The sequence below is a fragment of the Spermophilus citellus genome, assembly GCF_964194105.1.
Source record: "Spermophilus citellus genome assembly, chromosome: 4".
NCBI lineage: Eukaryota > Metazoa > Chordata > Mammalia > Rodentia > Sciuridae > Spermophilus > Spermophilus citellus.
In genome coordinates, this window is record NC_138185.1 from 5,515,917 (window position 1) to 5,543,010 (window position 27,094).

General features: G+C 57.9%; 1 protein-coding gene across 1 annotated transcript in view; it reads left to right on the forward strand.

Annotated features, from left to right (window-relative positions):
- The window catches only part of EYA2 (EYA transcriptional coactivator and phosphatase 2), a 113,136-nt gene extending 95,735 nt beyond the window's left edge, over positions 1 to 17,401 (forward strand). The window contains exons 10-15 of the mRNA XM_081291096.1: positions 4,896 to 4,954; positions 6,291 to 6,451; positions 9,333 to 9,447; positions 10,278 to 10,399; positions 11,666 to 11,766; positions 16,706 to 17,401. Of these exons, the coding sequence (XP_081147222.1) occupies positions 4,896 to 4,954; positions 6,291 to 6,451; positions 9,333 to 9,447; positions 10,278 to 10,399; positions 11,666 to 11,766; positions 16,706 to 16,786 (639 nt within the window). The 3' untranslated portion in view covers positions 16,787 to 17,401. The remainder of the gene's footprint in view (positions 1 to 4,895; positions 4,955 to 6,290; positions 6,452 to 9,332; positions 9,448 to 10,277; positions 10,400 to 11,665; positions 11,767 to 16,705) is intronic.
- Positions 17,402 to 27,094: the final 9,693 nt, after the last annotated feature.

Genomic DNA, 27,094 nt, shown 5'->3' on the forward strand with positions numbered 1-27,094 from the left:
GCCTCTCTTCACACAGGCTCCCTGAGGTCCTGGGGGACGTCAGCCTCCACACCGTGAAAGGATGCACTTGGACCAGCTTCTGAGGGCCTGCCCCCGCCTCAGAACACACCGGCAGGCAGGCGTTCTGGCCATTTTTCATGATTTAAAAACACAGAACAAGACCAGTGACCTTGTCCCGTCACCGAGAAGGCCCAGGGCAATGACTCCCCTGTCGCAATGAGCCACCAGGGTCCAGGCCTTAGTTCGTAACACCATCTTCCATCAAAGGACCGGAGCTCCCTGGAGAGAAGGCTGGTGCCGGCTGGAGCAGGGGTGTACAGGATGGACCAAGAGCATCCGACAGTGGCTGAAAGTTAAGATGTGCTCAAAACCCCACCATGACGGGTCCTACGGAAGGGACACGGGATCCAGCTGAGAGCTTCAAACAACTTAGTCATAAGATATATAACACCGTGTTGACTCTAACCCAGAATATCAAGTAGGTATCCCCAAGTCCAGGCTGATCGAGATAAACGAATACAAAAACAAATTAGTGGGGAATAGACAAGGGTCTCATGCCAAAACGCCCCAAATAATTTACGCAGATATCACACCCCCCTGTGAGCCCCGCCTGGAGACTTCCTTCCAAAATACAGTACAGAGAGGGAGAGGGACCGTACAGATGACGCCCGAGGGGCAGCACCTTAGCCAGGGGCCACAGTCCACTGCAACAGTGGTACATTGACCCTCACTATGGGGGGGGGCGCTTCCCTTCGCTGACCCCCACCCAGGCCCCTGACCCAGGCCAGCCACAAGAAGAACCGCACATAAATCCCAACTGAGAGACGCTCTGCAAAGTGAGCTGAACGCCACTCCCTCACACTCTCAGGAGCAAGGAAAGTCAGAATCTGCCGCAGCCCAGAGGAGCCCAGGGAGCCCTGACACGGATCCCACGTGCCCTCCCGATGGGACCCTGGAACAGAAAGGAGACACTGCGGGAAAGCTCTGGAAATCCGACCCCAGGGTTAACAGGAGCCAACAATGAGGAGCAAAATGTGTCACAAGATGCAAGAAAGGTAGCCTGTGGGGGAAGAGGGCGACCCAGGGGACCGGGAGGGTGCCTGAGAGCTCTCCGGCAGTCTTTGCTCTTTGCGATGTAGGTCGACACCTATTCAATGATTTAAAAATCTGAAGACTCAAAGGGGGGTAATGTTTTGAACAACCAACAATAAAATAATTAAAAAAAAAAAAAAAAGGTGTTAAGTGACTTCCTCTAGATCCCACACCCAATAATGTGGAGCCCAGGGATGGCATTCAAACGCCACCCTAACACCCTGGGGGCGTGAACTTGATCCCAGGTGCATTGGCAGCATCCTGACCCCTCCGTGTCTGACTGAGCAGCGCTTGTCTGCTGTTTGTGACTCTCCTGGAACTCTGTGCCAGGCAGAGCTTGGACCTATCCAACTCAAAATGGCAGTAAGAGCAACACTTCTGCTTTTCAATGGCTTCGCCTGTGTCCACTCACTGAGTCCTTATGTCCCCTGCAGGGTAGGTATGTCCATAGCTCAGCCACCCTGGGGAAGCCAAGGTTACACGGTCAGTAAGTTGCAGAGCCAGAATTTGAATCCAGGCCCCAGAATCTGTGCCTTTATCTGCCCTATTGTCCACCTTGCAAAAACTGTTTTAAAAAAATAGGCAGCATCTGTGGACTTTTCTGAGTTAGTAGATGAAAGAAGAAAATGGTCGTTGTACTAGGCCCAAGTTAGCCCTAGAGGCCCACACAGTAAAGAGGGAAAACTGAAGTCACCCAGATGACCTGGGATAGGGTTGGGGGACGATTTTTTTTTCTATGCTGAGGATTGAACCCAGGGCCTTGTGTATGCAAGGCAAACACTCTAACAAGTGAGCTGTATCCCCACCCCAGTGTTGGGGGATTTTTTACAGAAGGAGGAGGAGGAGGAGGAGGAGGAGGAGAAGAAAAACAAAGCCTTTGGCAGGCTTTTGACAGATGGGAAAAGATGGGAAAGGCATTCAAGGCAGAGGAGCAGTGAGTGCAAAGGCCCTGTGGCAGGATGTGCCATCTGTTGAAAGACTAGCAGGAGGCTAGGAGAGGGGTGCAGGAGATGAGGTCAAAGTGGCAGCCAGCATGAGGCTGTGCAGCAGGTGGGGCAGGCTCCCTGCCATGGCTATGACAGTGACACTTGTACTTGGAGGGAGGTGAACCATTGTGGGGCTTGGAGCAGGAGAGGGGCATGATCTGACTTAGGGTTCAGCAGGGCCCACCTGGCTGCTGGACGGAGATGGGGTGGGGGAGTAGGGGGGCAGGGGCAGGAGCAGGGAGAGGAGGAGGGGGCTGCAGTGGTCTCGGCCAGCAGGGATAAGCTGCTCTGTAAAGGGCCCGATGGTCCCTGCTCCAGGCCCTGCGGACTGTGCCGCCGTCTCATGGCATCACACGGCGAAAGCCGCTGGGGCGCGAACTTGAGGCACCCAGCCTGTTCCAGTAAACCGCGCCTCCACCAACGGCCAAAGGCCACCTGGGGGCTAGGTGGGGGTGGCAGCAGCTGGACCCTGGTGAGGGCTGTGAGAGGGGGGCATGGCCGTCAAGGTGCGTGCTGAAGGGAGGGCCAGGGGCTGGCTGGCCGGCCTGTGGAGGGCTGCGAGGGAAGGCGAGAAGGCCGCAGTGGCCCTGGATGGGGCCTGGCCGCGCGTGGGTGATGGACGTACACATGGGACGCCAGGGCCACAAGCCTTTCTCCTCTCCGGGTGGACGCGTCTCTGGGGACACAGCTCTGCAGCAGAGGCCCCTGCATCCAGACCCGGCTGCTCTGCCCACTGCACCCTGGGCTCCGTGTCAGGCCTGTGTCACCAAGTGCCCCAGACCAGGTGGTGTGAGCCACAGGCACGGGAGACCAGAAGTCCAAGATCAAGGGGGGGGGGTCCTCCCCAGGGGAAAATCCCCTCCTCCTCCCGCTGGTCTGCCACGGCCCCTGGCTGGGAGAGGTGTCACCCGCGGGTGTCCTCACCTGGCATTCTTCCTCTGGTCTGTCTCTGCTCCAGATGTCCCTTTTATAGGGACGCTGTCACGTGGGCTAGAGCCCCCCACCCCGGGCCTCATCTTCAGTGACCTCCAAAGATCCTGTGTCCAAATAAAGTCACAGATGGTCGGGCTGGGACTTCAGAGTCTGTGGGGACAGACACCTTCTCCTCCCTCTGCCTCACTCTCTCTGCAGGACGGGTCACCAGGTGCCTCCCTCCCGACCTGGTGAAGAGCTGAGCCCAGTCCCGGGCACACGGCAAGCTCTCACTAATGTGAGACCCTCTCCTCCGCCTGGGCATTTTGATTAATTTCTCAAGAGCAGCACGTGCACAGATTCTTCTCGTTTTTTAAAGAAGGGGAAAGTGGAACGTGTTCTCACAGTGGTGTTCTCCCTCAGAGTTCTCCCCACTGCTGTCCTGATGGAGTGCTGCTTCCAGTCAGGTGTGAGGGTTCTAGATCTTTCTTTTCCCACTCCTTTATCATATGTATAGATCCATATGAGATATATGATACTTTAATAGGTTCTTATGCCGACACGATATACTGAAGCCATCGCTTTTTCTTTTTCTGTGCTGGGGTTTGAACCCAGGGGTGCTCTGCCACTGAGCCCCATCCCCAGCTCTTTTTATTGAATGATTGATTTTTGAGACAGGCTCTTGCTAAGTTGCTCAGGCCGGCCTTGAACTTGCCATCCCCCTGCCTCTTCCTTTCCAAGGAGCTGGGATTACAGATGTGAACGCCGAGCCCAGCTCAATGTCTCGCTCTAATCCGCTTTTCTCACACTGTCAGATGTCTTGGAAATACCCTGGGTGTTAACATCAAAGTCTACTTCATTCTTTTTTGGGAGGGTGGGGGTGCCAGGGATTGAACTCAGGGGCACTCAACCACTGACACACCCCCAGCCCTATTTCAGATTTTATTGAGAGACAGGGTCTCACTGAGTTGCTTAGCGCCTCCCTTTTGCTGAGGCTGGCTTGGAACTCGCCATCCCCCTGCCTCAGCCTCCAGAGCCCCTGGGATCACAGGTGTGGGCCACGGCGCCCAGTTTACTTCCTTCTCCTGAGCTTCTGGGTGGACGTCTGCACACGGATAGGCCACATTTTATGGAGCCATGCTCTGACCCCTTTTCTCACTGGGCTGATGGACAGCCTTTCACTAGCCCTTGCAGGTAGGGTGGACCTTCCAAGCTGAGTGCAGTGCCCTGTAATCCCAGCTACTTGAGAGGGAAGGTGGGAGGATCCTCAGTTCAAGACCAGCCTCAACGACTCAGGGAGCCCCGTCTCAAAACAAAACGTAGAAATTCCTGAGGCGGAGACGGCACTGCCGCAGGTCCTCAGCACCGTGTCACCACACGCTACCGTGCCAAGGCCAGGGGAACCCTCTGTCTGCCTCTACAGGTTGGTCACGCTTTGACCAGGAGAGAGCAGAGTACCCTGATGCCCTGAGTGTCAGGGGCCTCTCCCCATGCCTGGGGAGGGGACGGCAGAGCCAGGGACATCGATTCTCCTCCCCAGAATCCCAAGGGGGCCTCCCGTCCTTGCACCGTCCAGGCCCCTGGTTGCTGGCTGGGGGTAACCCGATCCGGGTCAGCTGGTGCGGTATGAGGTAGTGTCTAGCTGAGCGTCATGGTATTTTATGAAGCCCGAAATGTGATCGCTACTGTTGTCACACTTTAGCGCCCCCAACAATCCCCTTGCAGATGAGAAAAACAGAGCCTCCCCAAATGCCTTCCCCCTGACATCAAGGAAAGCCCGTGGAACCCAGCCCGGGCCGGCCATGCGACCCCCGAGGGGCTGTGGAGCCTGGGGAGGACCCAGCCCGGGCCGCCATCACATTCACCAGGCCTGTTTCTTCTTTCTCTTCTCCAAATTCCCCGTAGGATTGTGACCAGATCCACGTTGATGACGTCTCATCAGATGACAACGGGCAAGATTTAAGGTGGGAATCTGGGGAGTCAGAAATGTCCATCAGTTGGTTCTCAGGAGGGGAGGGCTGGTCACTAGCCAGATCTGGACCTCAGCCCCTCTGAACTCCAAGCACAACCCTGCCCCCCTCTGCAGCCTCTTCTGTCACCTCTGACCTCGGGCTCAGCACCAAGCATCAAATGTCTCTTCTTTTTGGTGGGTACAGGGATTCGGTTGGCAGTGAGACTCAACCCCAGGGCCCTTGTTGAGCGCCTGCCCTGCTTCCAATGCTTCCTATGGGTTAACCCCTGGCATCTTTGAGGCAGCCCTAGGAGCCTCTCCTGTCACCCCCTGTCATAGTTGAGGAACTTGGGGCACAGAGAGATCAAGACACCTGCCCAAGCTCACACAGCTGGTGAAAGGCAGGATCCAAACCCGAGCAGCCCAGCTCCAGAGCCCCACTCTTACTGACCCCTCGGTCCCCCTGGGCACCCCACCCCACCCTCCTTAAGGGGCCTCTGTCTCTGGGCATCTCCTCAGGGCATCCTCCAAATTGATAGTGTTAGTTCTTTAAGAATAAGTCCTGGCAGGATGGGAGCCTCGCTGGACAGGGAGGGCGGCAGGGTGGTCAGGAGCTGGGGTCTGGACTCAGGGGCTGTGGTGGCTAGAAGTCCTGCCCCTTCCTCGGTGGATAGAGAATGAGCTGGAAAAGTGCCCAGCGCGGTCCCAGAGGATGGCTTCCGCCCCTTTGTTAGTGGGATGTGTTTCCTTGACCTTTGGAAATGCCATTTTTGTGCCACTTCTGAAGTTTCCTGGCCACACAGAGAATCAGCCTCACGTGCTCCTCTGGGGTCGAGGTTCATATCTGCCAAGCACCAACCAGGTAGCGGGCAGCGGAGTGCGCCTCCTTTGACAAGAGATGGGAGAAGGGCTGTGGGAAGACCCCGGAGGGAGGAGAGGTGGGGCCAGGCCCTCCCAGGGGACTTGGGGGTCCCCGTAGTGGGCATTAACTGGACTCTTCGTCAGGATGACCCGATCCCAGCCGTTTTTTGTAGAATTCCCTTGGAGCTCAGAATTCCAAAGGGAGAGGACGGAGGCTTTCCTGGGGTGGCCACTGCCTGCAGGGGTAGCCATCGTGTCCCCAAGAAGCCAGAGGCTCTGTTGATCCACAAGACAGGTGGGGGCTGCTTAGAGAGGAGCAGGAGACAAGGCCTTCTCGGGGTGCCTTTGCTGCTCCTCCCAGGTGCGCACGTGGCACCCTGAGCTCACCCAGGGGCGCAGGGTACCCCAGAGCCACCCGTGGGTCCTCAGGCCCTGCGTCTCCCAGTGCGAGGACACTGATCCCGCTGTGCCCTCACCTGTCTCCCCAGCACCTACAACTTCTCCACCGACGGCTTCCACAACGCAGCCCCGGGGGCCGGCCTGTGCCTGGGCACCGGGGTGCACGGCGGCGTGGACTGGATGAGGAAGCTGGCCTTCCGCTACCGGCGGGTGAAGGAGATGTACAACACCTACCGGGACAACGTGGGCGGTGAGTGCGGGGACTTCCACAGGACTGACCGGGCAGTGGGGGAGCAGCGACAGCCCCCAGGACCAGCCGGTAGCATTTGATTCCCTGACGTTGAGGGGGAGGAAGCCCGGGACAGAGGGCACCTCCTGTCCCTGAGCACTGGGTCCCCAGAGCATGAGCTGGGCGCGGTCGAGTGCCCCTAGCTGGACCTGAGGCTCGCCAAGGTGCGCCCCAGGGCCAAGACACCGAGCCCGGAGTCGGCTGGGTCGTTTTTCTCATGAGGTGAAAGGCAGCTGCAGGAACTTACCAAGGCCAAGTGCAGTAAGCTCTGGAGCGGGAGGGACCCCAGGACTGGCCAGGCATTTTCCCTTCCTGGAAAGGCTGCGGACTCCAGGTCACGTTTGTCCCGATTTTAAAATAAACCTTCCCCAAGTTTCTCAGCAAATCCCTGCTGCTCAGGAGGCCTCCAGGAGCCCACTCCCCCACACGGCGGTCTCCTCCCCCGACCTCACCGGCGGCCTCCACCTGAGGACTCGTGAGAAATGCAGGGTCTGTGCCCCCTCACACCTGCTGATCCAAAACTCAAGAGCTGGGCCGGGGTCTGTGCCCAGCAGGCGTCCAGGCCACGCTGGGGCCCTGCGGCCTGAGGGCCAGGGCTGGGTCCAGAGCAGCGCAGAGCTGGACAGAGATGCACAACCCCAGGCCCCGTCCCAGGCCACTAGCTCAGAATCTGTGTCTTTAATAGGGTTCCCTCCGTGACCATGGGGCACCAGGAGCCACTGGTTCCCAAACAAGTTTCCCTCAAGAATGTCCTCAGCCGATTCTCAGGGTCGGCTGATTCTCTGGGTCTGGCTGCAGCCGCCTGAGGCTCAGGGTCCCCGGGTTGTCACATGCAGCCTTTCCTGGCCACCTGAAGGAGGCGCCTGAAGGGGGCTGGAGGCGGGTTGGTGGGCAGTGGCCAGGTCCTGGGTCAGTAGTTCCAGGATTCTCCAGGCCAGTGGTTCTCAATGGGAGAACCTCAGGAGGCCTTGGGGTCTCCAGATGGCCTGGCACCCGGAGGTGAACGAGGGTCTAAGTCGGCAGGGGCGGGCCTGCCATGTCCTGGGCCCTCCATTCCCAGAACCAGGAGAGTCGGTTTTCATCCCTGAGAGGACCCGTCTCTGCCCACGCTGACACGTCCTAGCTGCGGGGCCTTCGACAGGAGGGCCCGTGTGCTGGGGTAGGGAGACAGTGGAGGTCCTCTGCTCCCCCGCCACATCAAGGCCCGGCAAATGCCCTGGGCTTCGTCGGTCTGCTCTGTTCTCCCCAAGCTGGGGCGAGGTACCCCACCGCTGGCAGGAGTCAGCCCCGCCCCGCCAGCTACTTCAGCACCAGAGAACGAGCCAGGCGCAGGACCGCGGCCTCCAGCCAGAGGCCAGCACAGACCCCCGGGTGCCGAGGGGGAGGGTCTCAGAGGGGGTGACTGCAGGACACAGGCTGGACAGGAGGCACTCGGGGAGCCGCATCCCGGAGGCCGAGGGCGGACTTGGAGCCTGTGCCTGACATTGTCCTCTCTTTAAGGACAATTCCAAGACCCACCCAGCACCTCCACTGCTCACCTGCCAAGACTTCACATGAGCTCACCCAGCTGAGCCCAGAGAGCACCGGCCCCTTAAAAACCAAGGGTTTTATTACAAATGAAGATTTTTAAAATTTTTAATATTTACTAAAAAGCAGGATGGATGGGGGGAGGCCAGTCACTGTGTTTCCTCTACAAACAACAAATGAAAAATCCCTGAGAACATCGATTCTTCTGCTTTTCAGGAAGATAAAGAGGCGGGGGCAGCTGGAGGGGCTCGAGGTGGGGGATGGGAGGAGAGTGTCTAGATCCTGCGGGGCCTTATGGGGTGGTGGGTCACCCAGTGGAGAAGGTGATGGCAGACAGCACAGGCTCAGGGCAGCATTGTGTCACAGCAAGGTCATTGTCCCTGCACACACAGCCCTGCCGAGTGGATGGATGGATGGGTAAGTGGATGGATGGATGGGTAAGTGGATGGATGGATGGGTAAGTGGATGGATGGATGGATGGGTAAGTGGATGGATGGATGGGTAAGTGGATGGATGGATGGATGGATGGGTAAGTGGATGGATGGATGGGTAAGTGGATGGATGGATGGGTAAGTGGATGGATGGATGGGTAAGTGGATGGATGGATGGGTAAGTGGATGGATGGATGGATAAGTAGATGGATGGATGGATGAATGGATGATGGATGGATGAGTGGATGGACAAGTAGATGGATGGATGGATGGATGAGTGGATGGATGGATGGATGGATGAGTGGATGGATGGATGGATGGATGAGTGGATGGATGGATGGATGGATGAGTGGATGGATGGATGAGTGGTAGATGGATGGATGGATGAATGGATGATGGATGGATGAGTGGATGGACAAGTAGATGGATGGATGGATGGATGAGTGGATGGATGGATGGATGGATGAGTGGATGGATGGATGGATGGATGAGTGGATGGATGGATGGATGGATGAGTGGATGGATGGATGAGTGGTGGATGGATGAGTGGATGGATGGATGAGTGGTAGATGGATGATGGATGGATGAGTGGATGGATGGATGAGTGGTAGATGGATGAGTGGATGGATGGATGATGGATGGATGGCTGAGTAGATAAATGGGTGGATGGATGGCCCCATGGAGGGTGGAAGTGTCAGTCAGTGGATGGATTCATCAACCCATCAGGTGATTCCAGGAGAGGTTGGGGGGGCTGCTGGGTTGAAGTTGGCGCTGGGTGCCATCTGATTGAGTCCTCCGGGTACAGTAGCTCACTCCCCTTCCCCAACTCTGCCCCTCTACCATTTTTAATATAACCATGGCACCTCTATTTCCTTTCTCCGCAGGCTTGATAGGGGCTCCCAAAAGAGAGACCTGGCTACAGCTCCGAGCGGAGCTGGAGGCTCTGACAGACCTCTGGCTCACGCACTCCCTGAAGGCGCTAAACCTTATCAACTCCCGGCAAGTAGGAGCCCTGTTTCGCTCTGCACCACTGAGCTTTCCAGGAGACAGTGGGGGCTCCACCTCCCACACTTAGGAGAGCTGGACTCCTCCAGCAGCCCTTCCTAAGCTTCCGTGTAGGAGGCACAGTGGCTGCCTTGCCCCAATAGCGCAGCCCAGCAAGTACCAGCAGAGACTTCTTGGGGTCCAGCGGGCCTCAGGGTTCTGGATTCTCTCCAAAGATCAGAAGGGGCTGGGCACAGTGGCCCACACCTGCAGTCCCAGTGACTCAGGAGGCTGAGGCTGGAGGACTGCAAGTTCAAGACCGGCCTTGGCACCTAGCAAGGCTCTGTCTCAAAATAAAATAAAAAGGGCTAGAATGTAGCTCAGAACTGGCACTTGGTCTCCAGTTTGCCCCTGCCCCCACCCTCCCTATGGTCCTACATTCAGTCCCTGTGACCCAATTACGCCACCTAGACACTTGCAGCTAATTAAACAATAAACATTTACTATTAAATAAGCAAGGTTGTGGCTCAGTGGTAGAGCGCTTGCCTAGCATGTGGGAGGCCCTGGGTTCCATCCTCAGCACCACATAAAAATAAATACATACAGGTATTGTGTCCATCTGCAACTAAAAATGTTTTTTAAAATAAGCAAAGTATTACACCCATGTTGCATGTTAACGTCAACCAGCTGGAGGCCTGAAGACAAGGAAGAGCTGGGGGATCCCTGGGCTCCACCCCCACCTGACCATGGCCCGAGTCATCTCCGACTCCAGGCTCCTGCTGCAGGGTGGGGAGGCCTGGCCTGGGTACCTTTGAGTTCTAATCCCCAGTCTCCTTCATCCTCAGGCCCAACTGTGTCAACGTGCTGGTCACCACCACCCAACTGATCCCTGCCCTGGCCAAAGTCCTGCTGTACGGACTGGGCTCCGTGTTCCCCATCGAGAACATCTACAGTGCCACCAAGACAGGTAGGGCGCAGCCAGCCTTCGGGGAAGCCGGAGGGGGGGCTGGCCGGGGGTGGGAGGGGCTGGCTTCCTGTCCTGGGAACAGGGCAGCCAGGGAAAGGTCACCGGGGAGGTTTACTGACCCTGTCCATGACCCTCACAGCCCTTTCACCAGGGTGGACAACTAGAATTGGATAACAGGAAATTAATAGCACTGAATGGAACTGAGGGCTCTCCTCCTGCATGACAGAATGAGCAGCTGATTTGCACCTCTTACCTTCTCTTTATGTCACGGAATGTTGATTTTCTTTTTTGTGTGTGGGGAGCTGATTTTTGGGGGGTGGGGGTAACCAGGAATTGAGCTCAGGAACACTGGGCCACTGAGCCGCATCCCCCAGCCCTATTTTGTATTTTATTTAGAGACAGGGTCTCACTGAGTTGCTTAGCTCCTTGCTTTTTGCTGAACTGGCTTGGAACTGGTGATCCTCCTGCCTCCCAAGCCGCTGGGGTTACAGGTGTGCGCCACTCTGCCTGGCATTTTTTCAATTCTCACATCACCTGGAAATGTATATGAATACAAAATAAAGCGAGTTAGTGGGCGTGTTTTTGATCAGAAATTTTTACCTTTTTTTTCTGGGGAAGAAAAAACATGGATTTCTACTTCTTGGGAAGCAAAGTGTCTTAGAGCGGCTCTTTGCTTTTTGCTGTAGTGATTTTCTAAGTCTGACCATGACTTAAAGGAGCCTTTAGAGTTTAAAATAACCAAAATTCAGGCCAAACGGTTGTCAGACTAACATTTGCAAACAAAACCTTGGGGGCCTTCTCATTTTCTTCCTGGCTCCTCTAGGCAGGTGGCCTTGGTACCTCTTACTTTTATGATATTTTTTAAAATTTAATTGTGACAATTTAACAATATAAAATGTTGTTTGTTTATCCGTGGGTTTCGGGGTTTGGTCTTGCTTTGGTTTTTTGCGCGGCTGGGATCACTCCGGGCCTCGCTGGCGGGGCAGGTGCTCTGGGCCTCGCCCCAGCCGCGGACCCGGTGCAGCAGGGGGCACTGCGGGGGCGGGAAGCGCACCGCGGCCTCGGGCTGCCCGGCGAGGCTTCTTCCTGCTGTCGCCCGGGCTTGGGCAAGTGCTCGCCCTCCGTGGAGCTGCGTTGCCATCCGTCGGGTGGGGATGGTCCCAGCGCCGGGTGTCTGGGTGAAGGACGGCCTCAGACGCGGGCTGCTGGCCACTCCCGGGTCCTCACGGAACCGCGGTCTCTTCCTCCCTCCCTCCGCGTGTGCAGGGAAGGAGAGCTGCTTCGAGAGGATAATGCAGAGGTTCGGCAGGAAAGCCGTCTACATCGTGATCGGCGACGGTGTGGAGGAGGAGCAAGGAGCCAAAAAGGTACCGCCACCCGCCGCGCCCTGCCTGGCTCTCCTCCTCCCGCTCCGGGCGCGCGCTCCCTCCGCCTCCCGCGGGCCGCCCGCTCCTCCCGGCGGTCGCTGGCCAGTCCATTCCCATTTGCAAATCGCAGAAGCATCCTGAGTAATTTCCTTTTGCAAATCCCCCCTGTGCCTCTGGCTGCGCCCCTGGTAGCCCTGGACTGTTTCTGGGCGCCGCGGGGATCCCAGAGGCACTGGGCGGGGGCCGGCCGGGGGCGCACGCACGTGTGTGCCTTTTATTGAATGCTCGCCGATGCGTGCTCCAGGAACGCTTCCCAGTTAATAAAGACAGCATTAAGCTAATGAAAAAGAAAATCCCGCATCTGTGATCTCGGGCGTGGGGAGAGGGCAGGGGGTTCTGGTGGCCGCCACTCTGTTCTTGGAAAAGAAACAGCTGCCAAAGTCCCGGGTCTGGACCTGTCAACGGCGCCCCAGAGAGCCTGCCACCCCCCACCCGAGGCCTGGGAAGCAGATTGTTAATGTCACGGAGCTTAATTGGGGGAACTGGCTTCCCCCTTCCGTCCCTGGCAGCAAATCCCGAGGAAATGCAGAAATGTTCAGGGTCTCAGCGGAGGGACTCAGAAGCAAAAGGGAAGGTCCCCGCGGACGAGGGAGGGGGAGGAGCCTGGAGGGCGGCGCAACTGGAAGGCTCCTCCCCTTTCCGGTGAGGGCAGACTCACGGATGCACTTCCAGTGGAAAGCACTCCCCTGACCAGTCCCGCCCCGCCTTTCAGCCCGTGGGGGGCCTGTGCTCCCTCCCCGCTGCCCACGTTCTCCTTGCAGGGCACTCTCCCCTCTTGTCATCAAACAGCGACCTTCATGACTGGCTGCTTAGTCCCAGCCCCTCCAGCTTGCATACGCTCTCCCTAGCTGAGCACCTACTGTGTGCCAGCCCCTGCCCCTGCGGAAGGCGCTGGGGACCCTGCAGTGAGCAGAGCAGACCAGGCCCTGCCACCCCTTGCGTGGCTCATAGCTGGGACAGAGAAGTGGGATTTGCCCGCCATGGGGTGACAAGAGCTTGGGAGAATTAGGCAGAGAGTGAACAGAGGTAGGGGACAGGTTACAGCATAGGTCGTCATCTAGGCAGGCCTCCGTGAGGGGTGGTATCTGAGCAAAGATGGCAGGAGAGCCGGTGAGCCAAGCGGATTCCGGAGGGAGAGCATCCCAAGAGGAGCCCTGTTCAAGGTCTGAGCCAGCCCGGCCACAGCAGAGGGTCGGGAGAGAGGGGTGCAGTGCAGGTGGGATCAGGGAGGTGCCTGGGGTCACTGAATACTCTGAATACTTTTCTTTTCACCAGGGATTGAACCCAGGGGCACTTAACCACTGAGCCACGTCCTCTGCCTTTTTAATTTTTTATTTAGAGACAGGGGCTTGCTGAGTTATCTAGCCCCTCACTGAGTTGCTGAGGCTGGCTTTGAACCCACGATCCTCTTGCCTCAGCCTCCAGAGCTGGTGTGATCACAGGTGTGCACCCCCATGTCTGGCTTATATACTTCTTTTTAAAGGCATATTTCTTTTAAAATAAATTGATCTGGAGGGAAAGGACCTTAAGTAAATAATGGTAATTAGATGACACACAAGGACACGGCCAAACCCGCAGCAGCACATCCAGTGACCTGCCACATGCATTCCAGATGTTCTGGAAACGACTATGCATGAGGCTACTGAGCCTGGAGCCCGCTGCCCGCATGGGGAGGCCTTCAGGGCCAGCTCTGCTCCTCCAAATGCAGATCTGAGGGCACTCTGCTGGGGGGAGGGGGTCGGATTCAAAGTCACTTTGCCTCTGTCAAAGTCAGGTCAGGGAACCAGCCTAGGCCTGTGACCCAGGGCTCACGTCCCTGCCTGTTTCTCACCTGGAGAATGACAGAGGGATCTGGGACAGCGGCCATGGCCAGAGAGGCTCGGGGGAGCAGTGACAGATGTCCTCAGATGCCCCTTTGCTATCTGAAGGGGACACACAGCCTCCTTAGGGTCCCGTCCTCCAGAGCTCAGGTTGCAGAAGCACCTGCAGGGAGAGGCCCACAGAGAGCCGCAGAGCTCAGAGTCCCGGCCTCCAGAGGTCAGTGTTGGGGCACAAAACTAGCTCCCGCCCAGATGCCCGGTCACATGCCAGGCGCCCGGCCGCATCCACCACAGTGTCTCTCTCCAGCCGCTGAGCAGCCCAGGGCATGGCTTGGGTAAAACAGCCAGGCCTCCTTCACTGAAAACCTCACTCCGGGGCTGGGGGTGTAGCTCAGTGGCCCAGCGCTTGCCTGGGAGGCCCCAGCCTCAGTCCTCAGCCCTGAAGAAACAAAAAATGTCAGATTGCATTAAAAGCATGCGACAGGTGCTGTGTTCCTATGAGACACAGGACAGTCGGGTCCAGGCAGAGGGTTAGGCCGAGCTCAGGCTTTCCTGGGCAGCAGCAGGACAGTCCATCCATTAGGCAGGAGGCAGCGGGGTGAGCAGAACCCCAGTCCCAGAACACCCAGTCAAAACCCATGTCCTTGCAACTTCCCAGTGGCCCCCGGGGACAGGCGCTTTCTCCTTTGAGGCTGCTGCATGCCAACCTCCCAGACTGGAGGGGCCTCCCCCACCAGCACATCAGATCAGGGAGCACATTTTGGCCTGAAGTCTTTCCTCCTGCGTTTTTGGCTGTGTGGCCTTGGGCAGATGGCGCCCCCTCTCTGAGCTTCCTTTCCTGGTCTGTGGATCTCTGGCTAATGGAAGGTGCCACCTTGCCAGGCCTCTGAGCACACACAGGTAGAGGCTGCAGTGGCTCTGCTCTGACTGCTGTGGGGGTGGACAGGGGCCTTTGGAAGTCCCAGGTCCCCCCCCTGGCGAGCTGGTACTGATTCCCACAAACTGAGCAGGGCTGAGGGTAGGGCCGGGCAACCTCCAGCAGAGGCCAGACCAGGGGGGGTCCACAGGGCCATCCCACCCAGGTTCCCATCAGCTTGTGCTTTGAGGAGCTGAACGCCCAGGCCCCTCGTGGCCACGCCCAGGCCCCTCGTGGCCACGCCCAGGCCCCTCGTGGCCACGCCCAGGCCCCTCGTGGCCACGCCCAGGCCCCTCGTGGCCACGCCCAGGCCCCTCGTGGCCACGCCCAGGCCCCTCGTGGCCACGCCCAGGCCCCTCGTGGCCACGCCCAGGCCCCTCGTGGCCACGCCCAGGCCCCTCGTGGCCACGCCTGGTGGGTGCAGCTCTTCCCTGGTACAGGGGAGCTAGGAGATGGAGCTTTGGTCAGCCCCAAGGTGCCCCGGCTGAAAATGGGAGCTCCTGGAAAGAAGAGGAGGGAGGATGGGAGTGTGAGGCCGCGCTGTGACTGGCGCCTGGGAGGCCGACCTAACTCCTGACCTGACCGCTACTCCTTATTACTGACATCATCATTTTATTCAATCCTCAAAAAACCTGCAAAGTAGGTATCATCACATCCCATTTCATAGAGGGTGGATTTGAGGCTCAGAGGGGTTGACTAAGTTGTTAGATGATTGAGGAATCATGAGATCCATCCCCACGTGCACACACTAGGTCCATGATTTGCCCTGCATCTTCCTGACCTCCTGTTTCTCCAGATCTGTCTGTCCTCATGTGTGCAGACACAGTCACAGCGGCAGCTAGTATTTAGTGAGCATTTAGTATGTGCCATATACTGCTGCAGCAATTGTACACAGCAGGTATCGTCCCCATTTTAAAGAGAGGCAGTAAATACCCTAAGGTCACCAGGTTGGGTAGCCCTGCTGCCCCTGGCCGTCAGTCACCCTGTGGAGTTTGGTGACCCTTCTTCATTAGGGATGTCTTGCCACAGTCAATGCGCCCACCACACCCCTCCCCGCCCGTGTTCTGCCCGTGGCTGTCTATGTTATCTATTGTGCTCTTTCAGCTCATGATGGTTTAAAATCAAAAACTTGCTATCATGACAACACAGAGCCGGCATCACCTGCTATAAAGACAGGAGATAGAAACAGACGCTTGAGAGGAAAGGGAGAGCCAGGCGCAGTGGGCACACCTGTGACCCAGCAACTCCAGAGGCTGGGGCAGGAGGATCACAAGTTCGAGGCCAGCCTCAGCAATTTAGTGAGGCCCTGTCTTAAAATAAAAAGGACCAGGAGTGCAGCTTGGTGTGGGCACCCCTGGGTTCATCCCCAGTGATGAGGCAGGGACAGGAAGGAGGGAAGGAGGAAGGAAGGAGGGAAAGAGGGAGGGAAGGAGGGAGGGAGGGAAGGAGAGAGGGAGGAGTGTCATCTGGGCCGCTGACAGCAGCCCCTGGGGCTCAGAGCAGCTGTGCTCCCTCCAGTGGAGCCAGCCCCGCCCCAGCGAGCCCCCCTCCCTGGGGGAGCAGGACTGGGGACCCCGACAGCACAGCGGGTGAGTTCTGCAGCGCAGGACCTGCCGGTGGTCCTGGGGGCTGGGGCCTGCTCCCGGGTGGGGCTCGTGGAGTCCCCAGGCCATGGGGGGCCCACACCAGACAGGACAGCAGGCTGGCTTCCTAACAGCCTCTTAGGGACCAGTCATCCCTCTGTGAAAGGGCAGCCACTGCTGTCACAACCTGGTCACCTCCTGAAGGTCTCCAGCCCCGCCAGGCCTCACGGTGGGGATCCAACTCCAGGGAGAGCCTGGAGGGGCCCCACGATGCAGGGAGAGCAGAGTCTGGACAGGAACCGCTCCCTCGCTGTGTGACGTGGCCCTGTGGCCCTGTGGCCTGCACCCCGGGGCAGAAGGGAGGGTCGGTGGATGCCCAGCGGGCAGCACCCGGCGCCCCTCAGAGCCAGCCGAGTGGGAGCGGCCCTGGGCTGTGCTTTCGAGGGCGCGTCCCGGATCTAGGCGCCAGCAAGGCCCGGCCCAGGGCGTGGGGGGTCCCCCGAGGCCAGCTCAGGGCCCTCCTGGGCGGGCAGCCGCGCTAACCTGCGCTCTGTCCACAGCACAACATGCCCTTCTGGCGGATTTCCTGCCACGCCGACCTGGAGGCGCTCAGGCACGCGCTGGAGCTCGAGTACCTATAGCGACACCCGCCATCGCCACCTGCCATGGCCACACCCACCGGGCCCCCGGCTGCCGCCTCCCCTCCAAGAGCCCCAAAGGCCCGGATGCTGGACCCCAGGCAGAGAGCTGCACCCCGAGGACTGTCCAGTGGCCGTGGCAGAAGCCGTCCAGGGGGATCCCGAGAGCAGAAGGCCGGTGGCGTCGGGCTGGTGCTGCTTGGAGTCCCGACTTCTGCAAGACGCACAGGACAGCAGGGGGGACTGGTGGCTGGGGGGGAAGGCAGGTGGCTTCCTTTTGTCCCCGTTGTTAATTTATGGCCTGGCCTGCACTGTGGCCTGCTCTGGCACTGTGCTGGTTCCTTGGTGGCTGGTCTGGCGGCTGAACCTCATGGGGGCCCCGGGGCAGCTCTGGTTTCAGGGCTCTGTGCTCAAGTCGTGCTCTGGGGGGACAATCATTCTCTAGCATCTGTGAGGGAGGCGTCGGGCTGTTGGGAAGACTGAGGCTCACCTTTGTTTTTAAAGACGGCTGTGGACAGCACACGTGCCTTATGCTGCCATCTTGTTCCTGGGGAGAGGAGGACACTGCGGAGGAAGCGGTACTTTGTGACGGATAAAAGGCATTAAATAAAACCACGTTTACATTTTGCAGTGGGGCAGATGGTAGTTCTCTATTCCCATTCTTCAGGCTTCCAGATACATTGGTCTCTTTCAGTTGCAAAAGGATAAAAATCCAACTTCAATTGGCTGAAGCTGAGAGAGGGAAGAGAGAGAAAGAAGCCTCCGGCAACTTTAGTTGATACGTGTGTTCAGGTACGGCTGGATCCAGGTGATCAGTGACTTTGTCCTACCTGCTTCAATTCTCAGGTGGGCTAGGCTCTTCCCTGTTGTGGCAAAATGGCTCCAAGAGCCTTTCTTCAAAACCACGCAGCCAGAAAGAGCACCTTCTCCACAGTGACCCAAGCCTGGGCTGCACCTCACTGGCTGAAGCTGAGTCGTGGGGTATTCATGGACCTGAATTTAGGGTTGGGTCCCCTTGAGATCAGAAAGTTGGAGAAGGCTAGCCCCCCCCCCCAGAGGAGAAAATCAGTCAGAGTGACATATGACTAAAAGAATTGGGGACAGAGCCCACCAAGGTGGGAAGTCCGCCAACTTCCATTCCCAGGACAGGACTCGACTTTCCTGTAGATATGAAATGATTCCAGGACCCAGCGACAGGGGCAGGGGGTGATATCTGGGGAAGTTCTAAGGACGTCCCAAACACTGTCACTTCTGTGGGGGACCAAGCAGGGCCTGGCTCCCCATGACTGGATACCAGCAGACATGCAAGCCCCTGTTGGTGATGACCCCAGGTATTACCGACTGGCTAAGGCCTGCCCCGTGCAGATGGGAGGCTCCCAACGAGAATCTGTGACACTGGAAAGCCTCAGCTCGCGGGAGAGTCCCTGGTGGCCTCTGAACTCCCTGGCGTGGGTGCTCTGGGTCCCTTCTCTGTCTCCATAAACTCATCCCAGAGCCTGACGCAATTAGGACCCGCGGTAGACAGGACAGGAAGAACAGGAGAGCAGGTCACAGCCACCTGGCATGTTAGTGAATGCAGGACGGCCCACACAACAGTGGTCCATAAGATTGTGTCACCTGGTTACACTGTGGCCACGTGACAATGAAGTCACCTAACACCACCTTCTCAGAAGGCACGTCTGTCCTCAAGTGACACGTGACTGTATAAGTGGAATCATGGTCACCTGGGCAACTGGATGGGTGGGTGGCCGTTTGGACAGATGGCTGGGGGTGGCTCATCGTTGGGTGGGAGGAGAGTGAGGGGTGAGGTGACTGGACGGCTGGCCAACTGGACGATGGCAGAACATCTGGGCGGGCAGAGGGTGGTGGATAACGATGTCTCGCGGGTGGTTAGTTGCATGGTGCATGAGGGCATGGCTGGAAGGAGAGACAGATGGCCACCAAGGTCAGTGAGTGGACACGTGGCAGGGTGACGGGTGGGTGGCTGTGAACAGAGGGCTCAGGAGGTGACGCTGTCTAACGCTGCCTTGAGCACCTGGCTCGGGCTCCTTCGGGCTTCTTCCAGGATGAACCGAGGATCTTACTGGATGGACTGGTTCCTGGCTGGAGAAGGAAACGGAGCAGAGCTGCCCAGATCCAGGGTGGGAAAGTCCTGGGTGCCCCATCTCCCCACAGCCCCCCTTCCACAGAGACCATGTGTGGTGACACTCTTTCCACCCGCCCTTCTGCTAACACCAAAGCTTACTCCCTGGGAAAATACAATCAATTACTTATTTAAAAGACTTTTTCACTTAACAGGTGCCCATTAGAAACACTAATGGAATTTCAGTTGGGCAAAACAGATGGACCCTCCCCTTAACGTTGAAGTCAAACTCCCCGGATGTGGACTGCTTTTCTGTTGCGATGACCAAGGGTTGAAGAGGTGGCAGTGCAGCCTTGACGCGTCTGAGCTGGGACTCTGGATGACCCAGAGCTGCTGGAAGGGAAGGACGGCGTCTTTCTCGTCTCTGCGATCTCAGTCCCCACCTTAAAGCAGAACTTTGTGCACGTTGGGTGGACGGGTGTGGGTGGCACATGGATGGACGCATCCCTGATGAGAGAGAGACCGATGGTTGGCTGAATGGACCAACAGACCGATCACCGAGTCCAAGGTCCCAACCTGTCTTTCCTGTGTCCCTTGCGGCTCTCCAGAACATTCTAGCAGTAGAGGGGGTCGACCCTTCTGGACTTGCCTCTCAGAGGTTCTGAATGACTCCAGATCTTCCAGAGAAGCCCAGCAGGATGGAGACCCCACAGATGTCCCCAGATTGGCCTCTGGAGAGGAACAGGGACTTGCCTGGCCGAGGGATTTAGAATTCAGAGAGCTGTCTTTGGGATTTTTTCCCCATTACAAATGACAGAAACAAAGTGGCTTAAAACAGACTTCCTTGTTGGACTGAAAGTTCCAGGAATGGGTGACCTCAGATAACCCGCCCCATACAGAATTCAAGACATGTCCCTCAAATTCACCGTCTCGCCCTCCATCCTAAATTCCGTTCCTCTCCTTTGGTTTCGTCTGTGGGCCACAGGGACACACTGAGATGAAGCTGTGAGGCTGTTACCCAACCAGGATTTTCAGTGGTAAAGCACTGTCTGTCCTTGAACTTGCAGTCCTCCAGCCTCAGCCTCCCGAATCACTGGGATCACAGCATGCGCCACCGCACCAGGCCCCCTCACGCTGTCTTCGAGGTGCATCCGTGTTGCTGCAAGGGCCAAAGTTCCTTCTGGGTAAAGGGGAATTGGGGTTGAAAGCGCTGGACGGTGTTCCTGGTGCTTTGAGCCTAGGTCCAGGCAATGGTTGCTAAAGCTGTGCTTACCACTGACCACCAGGGGGCAGTGTAAGCCCACAGCTGGCTGGCGCTGCCCTCAGATGCCCCGAGGAGGGACCAAGACACACACCACCCTCCGCCGCGTGTGTGCGCCTGTGCTGGGGGACTGCAGGTCACACCCCCCATGTGTGTGCGCCTGTGCTGGGGCACTGCAGGTCACACCCCCCATGTGTGTGCGCCTGTGCTGGGGCACTGCAGGTCACACCCCCCATGTGTGTGCGCGTGTGCTGGGGCACTGCAGGTCACACCCCCCCATGTGTGTGCGCCTGTGCTGGGGCACTGCAGGTCACACCCCCCATGTGTGTGCGCGTGTGCTGGGGCACTGCAGGTCACACCCCCCATGTGTGTGCGCGTGTGCTGGGGCACTGCAGGTCACACCCCCCCATGTGTGTGCGCGTGTGCTGGGGGACTGCAGGTCACACCCCCCATGTGTGTGCGCGTGTGCTGGGCGACTGCAGGTCACACCCCCCTATGTGTGTGCCCCTGTGCTGGGGGACTGCAGGTCACACCCCCCATGTGTGTGCGCCTGTGCTGGGGCACTGCAGGTCACACCCCCCATGTGTGTGCGCGTGTGCTGGGGCACTGCAGGTCACACCCCCCCATGTGTGTGCGCGTGTGCTGGGGGACTGCAGGTCACACCCCCCATGTGTGTGCGCGTGTGCTGGGCGACTGCAGGTCACACCCCCCTATGTGTGTGCGCGTGTGCTGGGGGACTGCAGGTCACACCCCCCATGTGTGTGCGCGTGTGCTGGGGGACTGCAGGTCACACCCCCCATGTGTGTGCGCCTGTGCTGGGGGACTGCAGGTCACACCCCCCCCATGTGTGTGCGCGTGTGCTGGGGCACTGCAGGTCACACCCCCCATGTGTGTGCGCGTGTGCTGGGGGACTGCAGGTCACACCCCCCGTGTGTGTGCGCGTGTGCTGGGGGACTGCAGGTCACACCCCCCGTGTGTGTGCGCGTGTGCTGGGGGACTGCAGGTCACACCCCCCGTGTGTGTGCGCCTGTGCTGGGGCACTGCAGGTCACACCCCCCGCCCCATGTGTGTGCGCGTGTGCTGGGCGACTGCAGGTCACACCCCCCCATGTGTGTGCGCGTGTGCTGGGGGACTGCAGGTCACACCCCCCCATGTGTGTGCACGTTTGCTGGGCGACTGCAGGTCACACCCCCCCATGTGTGTGCGCATGTGCTGGGGGACTGCAGGTCACACCCCCCATGTGTGTGCGCGTGTGCTGGGCGACTGCAGGTCACACCCCCATGTGTGTGCGCGTGTGCTGGGCGACTGCAGGTCACACCCCCCCATGTGTGTGCGCATGTGCTGGGGGACTGCAGGTCACACCCCCTGTGTGTGTGCGCGTGTGCTGGGGGACTGCAGGTCACACCCCCCGCCCCATGTGTGTGCGCGTGTGCTGGGCGACTGCAGGTCACACCCCCCCATGTGTGTGCGCGTGTGCTGGGGGACTGCAGGTCACACCCCCCATGTGTGTGCGCCTGTGCTGGGGCACTGCAGGTCACACCCCCCCATGTGTGTGCGCGTGTGCTGGGGCACTGCAGGTCACATCCCCCCATGTGTGTGCGCGTGTGCTGGGGGACTGCAGGTCACACCCCCCCATGTGTGTGCACGTTTGCTGGGCGACTGCAGGTCACACCCCCCATGTGTGTGCGCGTGTGCTGGGGGACTGCAGGTCACACCCCCCATGTGTGTGCGCGTGTGCTGGGGGACTGCAGGTCACACCCCCCATGTGTGTGCGCCTGTGCTGGGGCACTGCAGGTCACACCCCCCCATGTGTGTGCGCGTGTGCTGGGGGACTGCAGGTCACACCCCCCATGTGTGTGCGCCTGTGCTGGGGCACTGCAGGTCACACCCCCCCATGTGTGTGCGCGTGTGCTGGGGGACTGCAGGTCACACACCCCCATATGTGTGCGCGTGTGCTGGGCGACTGCAGGTCACACACCCCTATGTGTGTGCGCGTGTGCTGGGTGACTGCAGGTCCTGTCTTGAACAGATTCCCAAAGTTTCTCCTTCAGGCTGTGCTCACTGCCAAGATGGCTCCGATGCGATGGCAGCTCCATTGATGGCCTGTTCAGGCCCCGGAGTTCCCGTGAGGTCCCTTCTGCACTGACCGGGCCTCAGCACACACAATGTGAGGGGCTGGTGGCTTCAAGCGCTATCAGGCAGCCCGCAGGGATGGGGAAGGCGGGTCCTGCCCTCTGCCCAGCTCCGAACCTGGGCCCCCTTGTGTGTGCACATGTGCTGGGGACTGAGCCCAGGGTGCTCTAACCCAGAGCTTCGCCCCGTCCTTCATGTTTTTTATCTTGAAACAGGGGCTCACGCGATGTCAACCCTCCCACCGGCCTCCAGGGTGTAACAGTAGATCAAGTGAGAAAATGTGGGGGTTTACTTTGACATCCAGAAGTTTCTGGAGGACAGCACTCATCTGACGCTGGACAGACACTGAGTTTAAAAGTCACCGTGAACTATGTGGCGAGCTGGTGACGGGGAGGCCACCTCTTTGCCCTGCCTGCTCCCACCCGCTGGTATCTGGGCCCACAGAACCCCAGGTCAAGAAGCCTCCTGGCCACCTGTGTGGCCAGTGAGGGCACAATCTCAAGCCCGCTTCTAACCCTCAATAGCACCTGCCACATGCCAGGCCCTGGGCAAAGCCCTCGCCCACCTTATCCCCGCCTGGAGAGGAAGAGCCGAGATTCGGGGCCGGGTGGAGCCCCAGCCCTTCCTTTCCAACCGCAGGAGCTTCCCTCTCCAAACCTGTTTTCTCAGCCGTAAAATGAGATGACAGCAGAATGGCCTTCCAGCGTCACGGCCAGCCCGGAGTGCCTCAGACATGGCACTTACAACAGTGGCTTTCAAACCTTTAGGCTGCATATGACAGCCAGGCACGGTGGCCACCCTGCAGTGCCAGCTGCTCGGGAGGCTGAGGCAGAACAAGCACTTGAGCCCGGGCTTCAAGGCCACCTGGACAACATAGTGAGACCCGAACTCTTTAAGGAAAAAAAGAATATATTCTGAATATAGCGATAAACCAAGCTATAACGTCCAGAAGAAAAGATTGCATTAAGACCCAGTGTAACGTGTGTGTATAGATAAGCGCCAGTGTATACACAGCGTGCACACAATTAACTAAAGTATTCCACAAAGCCACGCCCACTGTGCCGAGATACACATCCTGCTGCTCCACCCTTGAGTTTTTAAAGATGCAGGTCACAATCTTTTACATCAGTTTCACAGACCAGGATTTGGAAAGCACCAGTTTCAAACAGGCGTGGCAAACAAGCTCATCCAAGAACTCCTTGTTTTTATAAACCCCGTTTTACAGAGGGGGAGACTGAGGCTCAGAGGAGCTGCGGCCTTGCAGCTGGAAGGGGGCGGGCTCAGCCCCTGCACAGCACCTGGTGACTCAGGCTGCCCACAGAGAAGCTTTACTGCTCTGCACACTATTTTTTCAAGTTTTAACCCAGCTGTATGAAACTGGGGAAATTTAACTCAAAATCAAAATTTTCAGCCAGGTGCAGTGGCGCATGCCTGTCATCCCAGTGACTTGGGAGGCTCAGGCAGGAGGCTGGTTATGGGGGAGGATTGAGAGTTCAAAGCCAGCCTCAGCAACTCAGCAACACCCTGTCTCTAAATAAAATACAAAATAGGGCTAGGGACGTGGCTCAGAGGTTAAGTGCCCCCAGGTTCAATCCCTGGTACAAAAAAAAAAAATCTAAATTCTCAACTTTTCTAAACTAGAAAAGGATGGTCTGGCGCGCCCGGCTGCCTCTGCGCATGCTCACCAGGAGCCTCTCCCCCGCCCTCAGGGGACTGGCACTGGCTGCGCTCTCCCATTGGCCACAGTCCCCACCAACGGGTCCTGGGAGAATGGCCTTCCCCACCCGATGTCTCTGTTATGTCCCCAGCATGTCCCCAGCGCCAGAAACTGCTCAGTGAAGAAAGTGCCTAATTAGTCACTAATTAATTTGTAGTTTTTAAACAAAAGCGTCTCCAATGATGACAGAGATACTGTAATGGTGAGGAGCAGGCATTAGAGAGAGAGAGAGAGAGCGAGAGAGAGAGAGAGAGAGAGAGAGAGAGAGAGAGAGAGGTCAGACTGGATTCAAGTCCAGCTTGGCTGTGTGGCCTCAGACAGCTTGCTCAGTCTCTCTGGGCAGGTCACGAGGATGCTTTGAAATCAACTACCTGGTGGGCAGGAGATGTGCACCCCAAGGCCACTCCTTCCCTTGGGTTCATCGAGGGGAATCCAGGTCTTTCCAAACCTAGTAGTGCTCAGCTGGCCCAGGATCCCGCTGTCCGCTGGGCCAGGGGCAGCAATTTGGTGTAGTCATGAAGAGCCCTGGTTAGATGGCAAAGCCCAGGGTCCGACTCCCTGCCACACCGTTGAGGAGAACTGGCTGGTTCAACTCCAGCTCTCCCTCCGCTTCCGCCCAACCTTCCTGAATTGAAGAAGCTAAACTCCTGGATTCCTTTCAGCCAGGGTCTGGTGCTCTTCAGCCAGGTCAGTGGCTCTCAGCACTCGCTGCCCCTCAGGGTCATCGGAGCAGATCTCAGAAGGCCCCCGTCAAAAGACACCGTGAAAAGGGCCATGTCCTTGGGTGGTTTCTTCCCAGTGAGAATTCTGGCTCAGTGGAGACCGAGACGGCACCTGTTTTGTTCTCCCCCGTGTCCCCAGTGCTTGCCTCAATAAGCAGCTGTGGCCAGAAGGGACACATCCCATTCCAGTAGTCCCATCACTCGGTTCTGCGGCTGCAGTTCCACAAGTGGCCACCAGATAGCAAGCGTCAACTACATTAAAAAGTCACCGCGAGACTCTGTGGTCTGGTGGTCCCAGTGGGTCCCTAGGAGGGATGTGGCCCAGCAAGGTCCCAGCAGCCTCTGCCGGGCTCCCCATACCCCATCACGTCTTCACAGGGTGAGACGTTAGGTGGACCCAGATGAAAGTTACAGGACCTCCAGCCCTGCCCGCTCTCCACCACGCACTGACCCTCTGGTGCAGCTGCCCGGGGCAAGACTCCACGGTACCCCCACTGTGACAGGTGTACCCAGGCTCCTGCTGCAGGTCTGTGTGCACACGCCACCATCAAAGAACCGCAGATGCTCTGGAACTGTACCAACAAGGAACCACAGTCAAGGTTTTAGATAAAAGGGCAGGACAGACACTACCATTTGTAAGACACTGCATCTGTTGGAAATCGCCAACCCAGGGACATGCAGGAAGGACACTGGAGGGAGCCGGCTGGAATGGAAGGGCTTTATACTGTGGACCCTTGTGTTTCTTGAACTTTTAGTCATGTGACAGAACTAGCTAGAACAATAAATCGTAAAACTAAAATTCACTGTGCCAGCCATGGACAGGTGCGCCAGGCCCAGAGTACAGGAGCCCAGAGGCGAAAGGCTTGGCCCGCTGAGGCTGAGACAGTGGGGGACGGTGCCCCATCTCTTGTCCCCTGGGCCCCTTGGCCCTACGGGCTCCAGCCCACCCCACCTTCCTGACCTTAAAGATGAGGTGACAGAGAAGGGGCACATGGGCACCCGTAAAAGGAAACTAACAGTTTCTGAGTTTTGATTCGGCACTTTGGTCACTTCCTTGGGTCACTTCCACAGCAGCTAGGCGGAGGGGGCATGGACTACACTCTCTCAGGGTGGCTCACAGCCCCCTATGTATGTTACAGACCCCGACTAGAGCATGGTGTCTCCAAACCATCACTCCAACACAGCCTTCTTGCTGTCCATCAAGCCCATGAGCTCACAGGTGCCCCGGTCCCTTTGCACTTCCTGGTCCCTCGGTCTGGACCATTTCCTCACCTACTTGATCTCCCACAGCCAGCTCTTCATTCAGGTCTTAGCTCAAACATCCCCTCTGCAGAGAGGATGCTGGATGGTTCCAACTGGGCAGTCACCTGTGCCTCTTGGTCCTCCTCTACACCATCCCCCTGTCTCCCTTGACAATACCAGCCCATTCTCTGCTTTTTCAGGGCCCATAAGTAGAAAATGTTCCCATTTTTAGGTGGTTGGGGAAAAATATTTTGCAATAAACTGAAACTCAAATGTCGGTCTATGGCACTTTATGGTTTTTGCCATGTCCACTTACGGTCCCCTTTTGCTGCTTTGGCCACAAAGCCTGACACTCTGACCCTTGGTGGACTTGAGGAGCCTGCCTGCATAGATTCACTCCGTTACCTTCCTGCGAGCCCAAGGGAGGAGCCCACAGGCCCTTGGTCCCTCCTCTACTCCAGTTGCTGAAATCCCAGCATCTAGCAGGCCCCCTGGGAATTGCTGCCCCACGACTGGATGACTGGTTGTCACCCCAAGGGAATGCAAGCTTGGCAAGGGTGGGGACATCCCACCTCCCATCCCAGTGCCAAGGCAGTGCACACATTTGCAGACCACTCAGGAACTGACACGGCACGCACCTTCAAACGGGGGCCTTGGCAGGAGGGTTGCTGCGGTGGAGATCTGGGGACCACTGGCCAGAGCAAACACGGACCCTGCTGCCCAGAAGACCAAGTAGCCTCAGGCTCTCCAGACTGCTGCCCTCTCCCAGGCTTGGAGCATCAAGGCCAGCACAGCCCACAGACATCCAGGTGGCTCAGGTCTCCAAGGCCACAGAAGTCATCCCTACTGACCCACGCCTTCCTGCAGCACCCAGGTGCCAGCAAGGGCCACTAGTGTCAGGGGCCTCCCTGTGGGGGATGCTGGCCTCTCAGGGCCCCTCCTCCTGTGTTTGGCTGCAAACATGGACAGCCATCCCCACCATCGGGAAAACTGCAAATTCGAGGACGACCAAGCCATTTTGCCAAAACAGTTTAATTAAAATAAAAAAAAAGTGAAGAATCTGAAAAACCTGGGAGGGAGGGGGGAAGGGGGAGGGAGAGAGGGAAAGAGAAGGGGGGAGGGAGAGAAGGGGGAGGGAGGGAGGGAAGGGGGA